Below are 16,182 nucleotides of genomic sequence, written 5' to 3'. Positions count from 1 at the left end.
TAGTGCACTCCATCCAGTGAACTACTATTGAAATTGAGTTTTGCGCTGTTTTTTATCTTTATTTTGTAAAAAAAAAAGAACTTGTTTGTGATAACATAAGTTATATTTTAAAAACACTTAAGATGAAGGAAATTTGCGCGCTAAAAAATTAAAATCATAATCTCCATGGAAACTTATTTTGTAACAATTGTGGTAAATATATTTAATGATCTCTATCATGATACGCCTGCATTTTATACAGATCTAATAAAAAAAAATCTAGATAGAAATTGAAATGACAATTTCTGTTATTTACATAATTTTACGCAATTACATTCAAAACAAAATACAAGTAAAACTTTGAACTGTTCCAATGTTTTAAATACTGATGCTTACCAAATGGTTGATTTTAATCAACTTTTCTGATGAAAACTTTTTTTAAAAAGTTTTACTCAAGTTAAAAATTCCAGATAACTAATGAGTTATAACTTTTGTAATTGTTTAATTTCCTATGGTATAACTTCATTTTGCAATGCTCGATTTCCAAGTTTATTCTTTAACTGCTTGAATATTTTATAAATTTTGAGTATATAAATATATAGTTTCTTGTAACTTGTTCACCACCTTCTGTTTATCATACAGTATTTCACCATGAAAAGAATTTCGTCATGACTTGACGTTTTCTGCCTTTTCATTGTTAGCTGACCCAGAAATTGATTCTTCTATGTAATCTTCGCTTTCCTCTATAACAGTGGTCTTAGCTAAATTAGATATATTTAAAAACTCTAAATTGCGAGGAGATTGGTTACGAACATTAGTTGCACTCTTTAAACCAAGTCTGAAACATGTTAAATTTTCTGACTGGTTTGAACGCAGACGATTAGAATAATTTTCCTCGAGATTGTTTTTATCATTAGTTAATCGCTTTGCATTATTTTCATCCCCGTTAAGGTTTACGTTAGAAAGCCAGTTTGATGACGCCTGCTTTTGATACAGATCTGATAAAAACATCTTAGTAGCCAACTTTTCTATAACAAAATTTTTTTAAACAAAAAAAATCTGAAAATATATAAAGCAGTAGAAAAAAAAAATTATGAATATATGAAGCAGTAAAATTAAATTTTTTTCGCTGGTGGAAAAATGTTCCTAAAGAGTATTTTTTCAAAAAATTTATTTTTTTAAATGTTAACATTAATTCTCTTCATACGATCGAAGAAAAGTGGTTCATTTTAATTTTAAATCAAAATAAGGTTCAACCTTATTTTAAGGTTCAACCGTTGAAATTAGAACTTCAGCTCCAAAATGTTTTAAACATTTGTAAGCAGTCACACAATCGATACAAAGTTCGAAATTGATTTTAAAAACTAAATTAATTTAAAAAATTTGACTTGGATTATTTTAATTATTGACGAGATTACCTTGAAGACATACGCAAAGATTTTTTTTTTAAAAAAAGGAATTTTTGAATGTACAAGTATTTTGTACTACACCCAAACTTAGGAATTGAGACTAGGGTTAGGACTATTGTAATCGTAATTGTAAAAATTAAATACAATTACACATTACAATACAATAATATTGTATTGTAATATTACAGAAACAATAAAAAATCTTTATTTTGGTATTGTATTGCTGAGATGAAAAACAATTACAATAAGTATTGTATTGTTTTTTTTCTAACAATACAATAAAATTCGAGAACTATTGTATTGTATTATTTTAATAAAATAAAATAACAATAACTATTGTATTGTTTTGATGAAAACAATTACAATAACTATTGTAGTGTATTACTTTACATTAAAGTAGAAAAGCTAACGTATTTTAACGTATTTATATTCATCTCTGACGAACTTACTATTATTTTTGCTATTTTTTATTTACGGACTTGCATTATATTGCAAATTTTATTTTTTACATATTTAGATTTCGCATCACCTATCTTGTTATGTATTTCTAAGCTCTAAATGGCCGCAAAATATTGCCTGTCTGATGATAGCCTTGCTACTATGAAAAATAACATTCATAAATTATTTTATTCAGCCCTTTTATTTTTTCCTCTTGATTTTAATGCTGCAAAGGAACTTAAAATATATATGAAAATTAAGTTTAGTAACACAAACAGTTAAACATAATAATTCTTCTTAAATAAAAATGTTAATGCCTTTTATTACAATAACAATAAACTGTTATTGTATTACAAAGACGAATAACAATACATTATTTATTGTTATTGTGGTGGGTCATTACGATGCATTTTTTTTTCAGATATTGTTGTTGCTTTATAAAGATGAATTGCAATACAATATTTATTATTATTGTATTACAGAATTACAATAGTTGTAAATCACAAGTATTGTTATTGTTTCTAAATTAAGTTAATACAATAACAATAATTATTGTTACTGTTATTGTTTTCATTACAATTACAATAGTCATAACTCTAATTGAGACAAGATGAAACAAAAAGCAAACGATCAAACTTTTGAAAAAACTGCAAGTATAGATAGAAAGCTCTGAATCTATTTTTTCAGAAATTATATAGGTTTCAATATTCAGCTATTCAATATTCAATATCACAAAACTTTTTTATTCATTTTTTGTTCTTTTTGTTCTTTTCTTAAATATTCAATAGATTTATACAATAAGATAGTTAAGATAAAAATCGTTATACAATAAAAAATATAAAATAATATACATGTATAAAATAAAAATAAAAATAAAAGAACGCGGAGACACGCAGAAGACCTTCAGGTCTTATCGATAACCGCAGGGCCGTCCCGAGGGGGGTGTAATGGGTGTCTAGCCTCCCTACGAACTTTATTAGTCGGCAAATTGGATACTGGAATCGGCAAAATTGGATTTATAGTTTATATGTTTATAAAACGAGGACTTTTTTTTTTTAAGTTGATAAGTTAGAGGACAAAAAAAAAATTTTTGGCTTTAGTCGGCAAAAAACAGACTCGTCACGCCCCCCCCCCCTTCTTTAAAATCTCTTCAGGACGGTCCTGGATAACCGTTCGTGAATATTAAGTACATTAAATTAATATGAAATATAAAGAAAAAAACAAAACAATGTCGTAGTAATAATTAGCGAGAACATAAGTTTCGTAACAATATATAAATAAAATTGGTATAAAGAGATTCTTGATACTTTTATATATGAATACAAAAATATTTTAAAAAGTACTGTTTTCATAAACACATAAGATGTGGATCAGATATACTATTATATATTACCTTATGTAATAAACTTTATATTCATTTTCAGAAGAATTTAAAAACTTAAAACTTTTAGCTGCTATTACAAAAAACTAAACGGACTACTAAAAGTAGAAATCTGAATTTTTCCTATATTTTAATTCTTTCTGTTCTGTCAATGTTTAATTTGACATTTAAAAAATCAAAATTTCTGCTAGGCTTTGTATATAGTACTTGTTTATAAAATAATGTATGTACACTCAGTTCATGTATGTACACTCCCTGCATGTTCTTCCAATTCAAGCCAGTTAGTTTATGCACTCATTTATTCCATTGCAAATTTTTAATTAAAAGTGATATAATACAAAATAAATGAAACAAAATAAAGTGATATGATAGAAAATAAAGTACAAAGTATTTTTAAAGGTGTGGTTTAAATTTTATTGTAATTAGCTTCCGGCTCCACTACTTTTTTTGTACTGATGATACAGAAATGTCACGGAAAAGTGGAAAATTATTTGTTTAGTATAATTGCTACTATTATTGACATATTAAGTTGCGATGAATAGATTACCAATAATTATATTTCTATGGCAACAAGCCAAATGCAGAAGCTTCTAGAGAAATGTAGTAGTTTTACACAGTGAAGCAGGACTAGTTTTATCAGCTTTGATAATGACCTAGAATAAATTGTCAACTTCTTTCTTTTTCTTTTTCTGCACAACATAATTTGTTAAAACTAAGGTATTTTTTGAAAATTTTACGATGAATCCTTAACTAAAAAGCATTAACAACTACCCTCTTTAAGAGGTAGTTATAAACCTTAGACGATAAGTAAAACTTGGATGTTTTCCTAACTATGCTTTTGTTTATTTATTTTCAAGGTTTAACACGTCAAGAAAGCAGTGTAAAAAGTATTCGAAAAAACTTTGTGAAAAAGCAAATAACAAAAAAAATCAACAAAAGGAAAAAAAACTAATTTGGAGAAAAAAAAAGAGGCAAGAAAAAAATTTGACAAAAAAAGCATTTTTAAAATATCTTATTGTTAGCCAATCAACATTCAATTTTTTCACAAATATTCTAAAAGATCTTTAAACAAACAGGAATGATCGAGCCCAGAAAAATAAAAATACTTAAACTCTACATAAGATTGCATCAACTGCTCTAGATTCATATAAAAAAGACACCAATGTGGTGCAATCAAATTATTGAAAAAGAAAAACATGCAGAAGAAATAAATAAGCTAAAGCATCATTTGGATGGTTTAGGTCCAACCAGCCTGAAAAACAACGTAAAAAAAAATATCATATTTTAAAAAATAACTTTGTGTTTCTTTGCAAACACTAATATAGTACATTTAAAATTTTTTAGTGCAATGAAGAGCAATTATGTTTAGTTTGTTTGGTGTAGTGGCTTTTGTTGACAACATTAAACTTTGCGTCCAATTATCTCATTTCAACATATTTGTTGTATTGGGTGGTTTGGCGCTAAGTCATCCATTTGTCAGTAAATAATGAAATTTATGCTTTTTAAAGAAAAATATTCTAAAAAGTCATTGAAAAATTAAAAGTTTGTAAGTATTTCCATTAAACCATTAAAAGTTTGTAAGTACTTCCACCACATGTGCTTTTGTCTACTTAAATACCGGGATACACAGCTGTCAACGAAACCAGAATCTTTATCCATGAAACGTTGAAAAAATTTAATTCAATTGTAGAAGACGGAAAGACGCAAAGTTATAAGATCTTTATTTTCAAATAAAACTGGTAAAAATAAATAAGTTACGGGGGCTTTTTTTGTTTCAAGCCTCTAATCACTAAATTATTTCGCAAAACATCATTTCGTCAGACGAGAACCGAAAGGCCATTTTTTGTGTTTCCAAGAAAATTAAGTTTAAAAATTTAATTTGTAAAGACTTTCTGCCAGAATGTCCGACAAATCTTTTAAATATTTTTAAAAGTTGTATTATTCTTGAAACTAGCTCTATCGGACACATACCCAATTGATTGTTGAATATATATTTATAATAAACTGAAAAAACACAAAATGAGGACATACGGCCACTTGGTTCTCAGCTGACGATTTGTCATGAATATACCCAAACTTTGAGATTTTTGCACGCCTAATAGTTACTTATTTAAAATATTTTTTTTTTAATTCTTTTTTTTTTGGAAAGTGTTAAAAATACAATAAATTAAATAATTCAAGAAAGCACAAGCAAAACCAAGCTGCAAATCATACGCAAAACAGCAATAGAATATTAGATATGCGATAAAAGTCCAAAATATCCCGTGAAAGAACTTAAAGCTCTAAATAAAATCAACTAAAAACTTTAAAATGTGATTTTGAAAATCATTTTGACAATAATGTGTTTTAGTAAATATGTAATATCTATCAGTATGAAGATCTACCAACAAATTTACTATTTCTTAAATAATGATGGTTGAGGAAAATGTTTCAAAGTGCAATAGATAAACTCATTGATTGGACAAATTAATTGTCTTTAAAATAAAAAATAAAAAAATGTAGGCTGTATAATGGTAATAATAGATAGTAGGGTTATGTATATTGGTGATAATAAATAAAAAAATAAACATCTATTAAAATTAAAACTAATAATTTTTATTTTCATATTCAAATGTTCATTTAATTATTTAGTTAATTGAGTTTTTAAAAAACATGAAGAAAACAATTAATATTAACAAGCATCTCCAAGATTCAGAGAAAAAGTAGATTTCATACTCGTTGTATTTGCTCGATATCCATGCGCCTTTGAAAACGCTTAACAAACAAAACATTAAATTCAAGACTAAACCATGGATATCAGATGAACTCAAGCACTCTATACAGCACAAAAATAATCTCTTTAAAAAATATATTAGATCTAAAAATCAAACAAATAAAACCATATATCATAATGAGTATAAAACATTTCGTAATAACCTCCAATCTAAACTCAAAGAAAGCAAAAAAAAATACTACGATAATTATTTTACTGAAAACATAAAGAATATAAAAGCAACCTGGAAAGGCATTAAAAACATTATTAATATTAAAAGTAACTCTCAAACAACTCCTAATGTAATCATACATAACAATAAAACAATAACAAACCCCTTTGATATTTGTAATGCTTTCAACAACTACTTTACTAACATTGGTAAGGATGTCCAGGCAACAATTCCTTCATCCATGAATCATTTTACATATTACTTATCAAATCCTTTTCAAAAATCATTCTTTATAAAACCTACTGACGAACATGAAATTTCAAATGTTATCAACTCTTTAGACGCAAATAAAGCTTCTGGACCAAATGGTCTGCCTGTTAAAATTCTAAAACTATTAAAAACAGAACTCTCAAGAATTCTTTCTAACATTTTTAATATCTCGTTCTCAAGTGGTATTTTCCCAGAAAACTTAAAAACTGCCAAAGTTGTACCTATTTTTAAAACTGATTCAAAACTATTAATATCAAACTATAGGCCAATTTCCCTCCTCTCCAACATTGATAAAATTCTTGAAAGGCTAATGTTTAACCGCTTATACAAATTCTTCAATGAAAATAAATTGTTTTGTGAATTACAATTTGGTTTTCGAACAAACTACTCTACATCACTTGCTTTATTAAGTCTAACAGAAAAAGTTAAAGATTCTCTGGATGAAGGAATGTTTGGATGTGGCATTTTTATCGACCTTCAAAAGGCTTTTGACACTGTAGATATTGACATTTTACTTTATAAGCTATCGTACTATGGTATTAGAGGAGTCTCAAACTCTTGGTTCAAATCTTTCCTTACTAATAGAACTCAATTAGTATCCATTAGTGGGATGAGCTCAGACCTAAACGATATCAAAGTAGGTGTTCCTCAGGGATCTGTCCTTGGCCCTTTATTGTTTCTTATTTATATAAATGACATGTCTAAAGCTTTAAAATTTTGTAGAGTCCAACACTTTGCAGATGACACAAACCTTCTCTATTTTAATAAGTCCATAAAAAAAATCAACAAATATGTTAACTATGATCTTAAAAAACTATGCCTCTGGCTAAATGCCAACAAAATTTCCCTCAACTCCAAAAAAACTGATTTAATATTATTTAAAAGTCGTCACAAAAAATTAGATCAGCAGCTCAAAATTAAGTTAAATGGGAAAAAACTTTGGTGCAAAAAATTTGTAAACTACTTGGGTATAAAGCTAGACGAAAACTTAGCCTGGACTTACCATTATAACGATTTATCTAATAAGTTGAATAGATCCCTTGCCATCCTGTCAAAGCTAAGACATTTTATACAACAAAAAACTTTAAAATCTATTTACTATGCTTTGTTTCACTCTCATCTCACATATTGCCTTTTATCATGGAGTCAAAACATACGTACTGTAAATCGCCTATTTATCATGCAGAAAAAAGCAGTCAGGGTTATTGAATTTCTACCAAACAATGCACATACATTCCCATCTTTTAACACACTACAAATTTTAAAACTGCATGATATTATCAAAATTGAAAATTGTTTATTTATTCACAGCTGCCTTAACAAAAAACTACCTCCTATATTTAATAAATGGTTTACTCTACGCAGTACAATTAGCTGCCAACTTACAAGAAATTCTTGCAGAGGTGCACTGAGTGTGCAAAAATATAATACAAAATCCTACGGCAAAAATTCCTTTAAATACTCTGCATTAATGGACTGGAATCAAATTCAAAATAAATTAAAATCAATCCCTTTTAGCAATATTAAAAAATATGTTCTCAAAACCAAATTAAAATACTACTTGCTACATCAAAATAAATAGAAACAGCAATAGTATCACTGGTGATAATAGATAAATCACCATATAAATTATATAAGATACAAATATGAATGTAGACTAATTGCAACCTTCTGTGAGTGTATTATTTATTTTATTTGCTTCTTTTTTTTTCTTTTCTTTCTTTTGTTTTGTTTTGTTTTGTTCATGGTCGCTCTCCTCGATTTAGCCTAGCTATATGAGAGTGAACCATCCAGAATGTAGACTGTACAAATATTTTTTATAACGTATAACATTCTTATGTAAAACATCTATATTTCTGGTAAATATATTGCTTTTTGTTGTTGTTGTTGTTGTTGTATTAAAATACAATACACTAAGAAAATAGATGAATGATGAAGAAGAAAAGAACTTGATTTGATAGTTTTTTCAAATCGGATTTCTCACAACGGGTCTCACATTCTCAGGCAGCAACCAAGTGATGTGAGTAACTTTAAAAAAGCAATTAAATTGATATTATCAAAAAATAAACTTTATTTACAATAGTTTTATCCATTTTAGCAATTATTTGTGTTTATATAATATTGTTAATACTATTATTTGTATTATTATTAAATTAAAAGTAGTGAAAACTGTTAAATATGGAGGATTAAGCTCAAGTTTTATTTGAACTTTTAATTGAGTTAAAATTATTGAAATTTTATTTCAAAATTTTAACTCAATCGAACTAAAATTTATAAACAAATTCTTTTTAAAAAAAAAAAACATTTTTATAACTAGAAACTTATGTTCATGTAGTTGTAGTTTTTTAGGTTTTAAAAATTTGAGCGTTTGTATACTTTCGTATACAAAAGAACTTGGAAAATAAACTGTTACCTGTATAGGAAAAGTACTTTATATTCATCAAGATCATGACTTCTTTTGGTGATTTTGATATCCGTTATTAATTAGTTTGCTAATTATTGCCAAAGTTCACACTTTTAATTTTTATTATTGTAACGTTTTATATAATGATTATTAATTGTTGACCAAGAGTTACAAGTTGTGTTTTTAAATGATAGTTATGAAGTTCTGTAATTCTTTGATCTAGTTGTCAATCGCTGCCGGCATTACAACAATTGAAGTTGGAACAAGCAAAGCTTATTTTGATGGCGAAAATGTAAGTTAGGAATGGAAAAACAAACCCAACATAAAAAAACGAACAAGTCAGTATAACGTACCTTATCAACATTGTGATAAGGTACGTTATACTGAGAAGGATCAAAATAAAAAACTTATCAAATATGAGAATTAAATTATGAGAAAAGCTAAAAGTTTATTACTTCTGAAGTGCGTAATACAATTTAATAAAATGATGATAAGACCTGTGCTTAACTTATACATACGTGTTAAGCTCGCTTAACACGTATGTATAAGTCTTCACTAAAGATGCAGATGTCATTAGCAAGATGCAATATGTCATAAAGATGTAATAAATTTTTACTATTGCAAAATACAAACTTTTTATTTATGAAATATTTAACATGTAAATATGTAACACGCTATTTTACAGCGGTTCTCGACAACAAGACCTTGCGGTCTTCTACGAGTTTTCGCGTTCTTTCTTTTCTATATATTAAAATTTTTCACTTTTAATTGTTTTTATTATTATATTTTAGCTTGTACGTTTTATGAAATATTAACGAAATGTTTTAAAATGTAATAATGGAAAAAAAGTAATAATAATGGAAGGAGAAATTGGAGACTCGTAAGTAAAAATAGCAAAGACTAAGTGCTGAAACTCAGACGAGCAAATCTACAAGTTCATGTACATAAAAAGCATTGACCTTATCAAACTGTCATTTATAAAAATCAATGCGCCTTCGCGTTTAGGCTTCGACCTAAATTTAGCACTAGTTATAATGAGCTCAATACTACGGTATGTTCTTTAACAAAACTTTGCACTTGCTAAATCAACAAGTGGATATATTAATGACACCCAACAAAAAAGTTGGGATCTTTACGCAAAGTACTTGAATATTTTGTCAATTTTCGCCAAAATATTTATTAAATTACCTGTAAATTCATCAATAAAAGAAATATTTTTTAAGAGAGAAGTTTTTATATGTTTTATAATATTAAAAGAAATGTTTTTCAAGAAAGAAATATTTTTATAGAGATAAATTTTTAAGTTTTATTATAAAACTTTTATACAATAATCTCCTAGCGTTTAAAAATTATATTATAAAGTTTGGGACTTCCTCAGATTGAGGGAGTTTATACTTTATATAGTCATAAAATTTAAGAGATAATAGTATAAAATTTGAAATTTATCGATGAATATAAATTAAGTTGAGAATAGTAAAAAATTATTTTATGAATTTGTTACTCCGTGTCTGGATGTTAGCTACCTAAACATTAAAAAATGCTTTATCCCCCCCCCCCCCCTCCCTCTTGCCAAAATACAAAACTATTAACGTGAATCATAAATCTGCTAATATCTTTTTAGAAAATATTATATGAGCGAATGATGTTTTAAAAATGCTTATGAATATCAATTTGAAAGTAAAATTGACATTTATAAAGCAAAGATAACATTTAAAAAAAAAAACACCACAGCAAGTTATTGTTATGGCAAATAAAAATTTATTGTGTTATAACTTACCATTTGGATAAGATTTTGATCTCTGAGAAATGTCTAAAAAATTTGTTGGATTATAGTACCGATCATCAAGATTATAGGACATGTGTCTTGTCTGATCCAAAGTAAATGGTTTTATTACTCGATTGTTAAACTGGCTGTGGTTTGATATACTACTGTCAACACTGTGTACACTGCCTTCGTAGTAGATATCATTTATGGAACGATCATCTGAAATGTTTAAAAAAAACTGAACTATTAAATAAATACAACTATTTTTGTATTATATACATATACATTTATATATATATATATATATATATATATATATATATATATATATATATATATATATATATATATATATATATATATATATATATACATATATATATATGTATATATATGTATATATATATATATACATATATATATATATATATATATATATATATATATATATATATATATATATATATATATATATATATATACACATATATATCTACTATCCCATATCCCATATTAACAAATTGTAATCATATTTTTATGTAAGAAGTTGTCATCATATTTTTGTTAGATTAATTAAATATGAATTTTCAGAAAAAGAAGAAAAATACGAAAAATAATGAATGAAAAGATTGCTGACCCATGCTAAACCCTAAGTCAATGTAGCAGCACCCCGCTGCGAATCAGGCTATTTGTCAGTCGATGTTTGCACTGAAGTCCCAGGCAGCAGACTATTTCAGTATGACGTCACCTGCTCACCTAAACTAGCAGTATAAGATATACACAGTGAACTCCCAATATCTCGAACCTCCAAGGGCTTACCTAGAAAATAGATCGAGTTAGCGAATGTTCGAGTAATCAGGACATTCTATAACACGAACTTTTGCTGATAAGTAAACATAATTTGAGTTATTAAAAGTTTTGATCTCAAAGGTAAAAACAATGCATTGCAAATTATAGAACTTTTTAATGTCACTCTGTCTTAGTTTTGAAGAAACGTCTTTATCGAAAATAATTGAGACTGAATTAAGCTTTTGTTTTAAATCTTCACCCGTAAGACTGATGGGTATATAGTCATAAAACACTTGCAGTCAAAATTACTAACTTTTGGGCAAACTGGATTGATTGCATTATCACCCTCATTATCTTTCTTGTCATTTGCATCATGTTTATTAGCTGCATTTTTAACTTCTTCTATCAACTGTTCATCTGTAAGTAAAGGTACTGTGCTAATTAAGTTTTTATATGCAAAAAAACATCTTCAGCTGTTGTACCTGGAGGGTAAAAATTATCAATTTTTCTATCTGATTTTGAATCTTATTAAAGGGGTCGTCGTCTTCATCAGAATGGGCAGATTTTAGCTGATCTTTGGAAATTCCTGCTTTCGCAAAACAATTAACGATGGTAGAGGTTTTCACTTTTTGCCATGCAAGATGAAGCATTTTCTTTGCATCTAAAATTAGAAAAACAGGAAGATCTTTTCTTTTATCGATAATTACGACCAGCCTATACAATGCCAAAGATCTGTAATAAATTCTCAAAGGATGTATAACTCCCTAACCCATTGGTTGAAATTTAAATGCGGTATTTGGTGATAAAAAAATGAGATCAATAGATTTTAGATTATCAATCGTTGGGTGTGCTGGGCAGTTATCTATTATGAACGCTACTTCCTTCTTTTCTTTTGTAAACTTTGTACCCATTTCTCGTATCCACTTTTCAAACAGTATGCTATCCATCCAGCTTATATTTTGATTTCTGTATTTGCAAGGTAAGCGCTTAACTCCTTTAAAGCAGCGAGGTGATTTTGGTTTTCCTATTACAAACAGGAATTTTATCACCCGCTGGGCTTCCTTATAAGAAAAGTTTTACTGTGCTTTCCCCCTATACACGTCTCAGATTGAAGATTTAGTGACTTATTAGGTTGCATACAAAAAAACAATCCAAATTCATCTGCATTATAAATTTCATCAAGTTTATATCTGGATAAAATTTTAGGGAGAGTTGTTTCCTTCCATGGCGTGGTCATTTTAGCTGTACAAGAGTTACCCTCTTCACATACCACCTTGAAAGAAACATACCTATTTTCCAACAATCAAGCCAACATCAAACGCTCGAAATCCATCTATGTTAATTTTTTCAGCGAGTTCAAAGCAGCTTACCTTTCTGTAATTGATTTTGTGTTCATTTTTTTCTTTACAGCGACAATAGCCATAATAAAATGTAAACACAACAAATTTTATTATAAAACAACCCACGTTAGTATAACTTACACGTTAAATTCTAAACTGTAAACTTTTGTAAAATCTAAATTATTATATATAAAAATCATCTGCCTTAATCTAGGGGAAAATGGTATTTCAAAAAATAATTTTTTTTACCTTAGACTAGATGAAAATTTGTTTAAGTGTCTCCGTATTTAAATCTTCGTATAAAATTTACACCCCCGTAGTTGTGAAGCGGTTCTCAACGGTCTCAAGACTATAGGAGTAAAAATTTTATGAGATTGTATAGGTTGTAACCATTTCAATAAGTTGAAATGGTTACAACTTTTAAACTTAGAATGAATTTTTGATGTTATTCAAGCAAATAATTGCTGTCTTAAAAAAAAAACAATTTTCTCACATTAAGGAGGGTGATGTTCACTTTTCATAAAATTTTTGCTTCCAAGATACAATCAACGTAGCTTTTGGCAAAACGCCGTTATACGCAGTGTTTCCACTTTATATGGTTTACGCAGAGCACCACGTAAGAGCATTTAACTAAGAAGTTCACACTTTCTTTCTTCCTTACCGATGGCGCGAAATGTGACCTTGCGCTTGGAACTCTGGATCTCTTCCTTCTAAATAAACTATCTAATCACTGCGCCACGGCCGCTCATCATTAAATATTACCAAGAGAGTATATAACTTTGTTTGTCTAACATTCTGTGAACCTTTCAATAAAGATTGCAATTATTTTCAAAAGAGTTAAACTTTAGATATAGTTTCTAAGATAAACTAGACAAACTCAAAATCTCAAAAATAAATAAAAAAAACAATATAAACACGATAACGCAACATCTGTATGACAACGTAACTAATAACGCTGTCTAATTTCAATGTTAATGAAAATTTCACTTAATCCTTGGCCAATAAACTGGTACCTCTTGTGAAAATTTTATAAGCTGATTATGCAAATGTCTTGAAGATGTCTTGCGAAAGGCAAAAAATTGGTAGCGTTATTAGAAAAAGTATTGTTGAATTTGTTCGAAATGTTTTTTTAACTTATATGAAGCATTTTAAAAAATAAGTATTTTTTAATGAAAAATACTTATTTTACAATGAAAAATAAATATTTTGTAACTCTGAAAAAGACTTATTTTTCCATTTTCATTGACATCTCTGTCGAAGGAAACTGGTTGTCATAGTTCGGTATTATGACGTCGTTCTTAGCCTCTTGGTCGATCTTCTGGACATAGTGGAAGTTCAAAATAGAACTTTATATAATTTTATATAACTTTTTGTAGTATAATAATGATTACAATAATTATTATTATAATATAAATAGAAACATTAATAATAGTAATAATTCAAAAAATATATACATATAAATATAATTTTAACTTACCTTTTAAAACATTATTTTGAAGAACTATTGCCGGTAATACTGCATTTTTTTGTGGCGGTGGCCATGAGCTATCAATTTTTTTTGCTATGTGATAAGTAATTTTATATATATATACATATATATATATATATATATATATATATATATATATATATATATATATATATATATATATATATATATATATATATATATATATATATATATATAAAAATCTGAATAAAGAATCGACTTAATTCGGTTAAAGGAAGCGTTAACTTCCTTCTTCTTCCACGGTGATTTGTGAAAAGACAATTATGTTTTTTTTGAGCACCTTCATAAACTGAAGATAAAATTAAAAGACAAACTTAATGGAGAATAAATTTAAAAACAAGGTCTTACATTTGCATAGTGCGGCATACAAAGCGCAAAGCAAGCACAAAACCAAGCTTGCCATAAAACAACCACAAACAAGATAAATGCATCCACTATCGCACATTTTTAAAACTATACGTAGAATCTTTAAATAAATAAATTGATGCAAATTAAAGAAACCTTAACACGGAAACGTATGCCACTAGTTTTTCTTTAGTTAATCATTTTCCGTCAGATATGGCAACATTGAAGCATATATGCTTTTCTGAACTTTCTAAAAAAAAAAAAAAGAATACATTTTAAAAAATCGATTAAAATAAAAAGTCACATGACCAAGATTGTTTTTAAAGTAGAATGTTATTACATAACGAAATAGTTTGAAAGAAAACTTAAGATAAAGAAATTAATTTTGAGGAAGACTTTAAAAATTATAATTAATCCATCATTGCAACCAATACAACTTTTTGAACATAATTATGTCTCAAACAAAGATTTATTTTATTTACAATATTATTATATTATCGAAGAGCATTTTAATTCAAGATTTATTTATTGGAATATTTCTTGTACGATAGAATGTCACTTTATTGATATAATAGATAATATGTTATTATATGTAGAAATAGTTTTTTGAATTTTTGTCTCCAACAAAATATCTCACTGTTTAAATATAACAATAACATTTTGTGTCTATCTAAGTACTATAAATAGAAAAAGGAAATTCTCAAATCGCTTTAGCAATTAAAATTTTACTTTGTCCCAATTGTATTAATAATTACTAAATGAGCAAATTCATTTGAGTGGTTTTGAGTTATGTACGTAACTATTACAGAAATTTAGCAAAGTTATAGTCAATGAAAGAATATTTTTGTTTAATTGGGAACCTTGAAAAAAAATAACAATCAATTTTTTTTCAACACTTGCTGCTGAAGTTATGTTTAAGCTGATGTTATATTTATTTAAGCATTTTATAATATGATCGTTATAAAATGAAATTATTCAAAACAACATTGTATGTTACATACTTTTATAAGAAAAATTTTTGAGTCCGTAAACTCCATAAACACTGAAACAAAAATACGAAAATTCAAAAAGTTTCAAAAGTATAAATAAGGTGGTAGATATAAAATGAGGGTTTGACGCAACTTACATTTAATTAGTGTTGGCGTCAAAGTTTTGACTAGAAGATTAGATTATGATTAGAAAATCTATTGTGATAGACTCAACACTAGCCACAATAAACATTTTTTTAACTAATCTTCTTTTGTGGCACTTAGTTTTGACTATAATTAGTTTGACAGCGAAAACGGGCACACCATTATCGCAGTCGAACCTAGTTGCATAATGCTCAACGTCATTAGTGTCCGTTGGCGCATGTTGAAGATTTATTTAACTTTTAGAATGCATTTTTACAAACAAAAATTACCTGTTTACTATAGTTCAAAAAAGCGCTGATAATCCACTACCATAAAACTAACCATATCTATAAAAGTTTTCAAAAAAAATTGCATACGACTTGTTACGAAAATAGATTGTTTGACAAATTTATCTACCCCTCACCACAACTACACCCCAACACATTTCAAGGTCCACAGCCGATGAAAGCAGTTCTAATTTGCTAACTAATTTATTTGCGACTAATATATTTGCTC

At 27.4% G+C, this 16,182-nt stretch overlaps 1 protein-coding gene across 1 annotated transcript; it reads right to left on the bottom strand.

Moving 5' to 3' along the window:
* Positions 1-176: 176 nt before the first annotated feature.
* On the bottom strand, positions 177-14,806 carry LOC101238326 (uncharacterized). The gene is made up of 4 exons (XM_065817046.1): positions 14,558-14,806; positions 14,177-14,260; positions 10,583-10,789; positions 177-1,007 (listed from the first exon to the last, which is right to left on the bottom strand). Exons 1-4 carry the CDS (start codon positions 14,652-14,654, stop codon positions 646-648), a joined length of 750 nt encoding a protein of 249 aa, XP_065673118.1. The 5' UTR covers positions 14,655-14,806; the 3' UTR covers positions 177-645.
* Positions 14,807-16,182: the final 1,376 nt, after the last annotated feature.

This window comes from Hydra vulgaris, chromosome 14 (assembly GCF_038396675.1).
Source record: "Hydra vulgaris chromosome 14, alternate assembly HydraT2T_AEP".
Taxonomy (NCBI): Eukaryota; Metazoa; Cnidaria; class Hydrozoa; order Anthoathecata; family Hydridae; genus Hydra; species Hydra vulgaris.
This window is presented reverse-complemented; position numbering and strand designations above follow the sequence as displayed.

Bases quoted from the DNA above. Each gene is read 5' to 3' on its own strand.
- LOC101238326 (XM_065817046.1), bottom strand. From the start codon at position 14,654: ATGTGCGATAGTGGATGCATTTATCTTGTTTGTGGTTGTTTTATGGCA. The intron at 10,790-14,176 runs GTAAGTTAAAAT...TAAACATTTCAG, and splicing joins TCAAAATAATGTTTTAAAAG to ATGATCGTTCCATAAATGAT. The intron at 1,008-10,582 runs GTAAGTTATAAC...ATTTTGTTATAG, and splicing joins ATCAAAATCTTATCCAAATG to AAAAGTTGGCTACTAAGATG.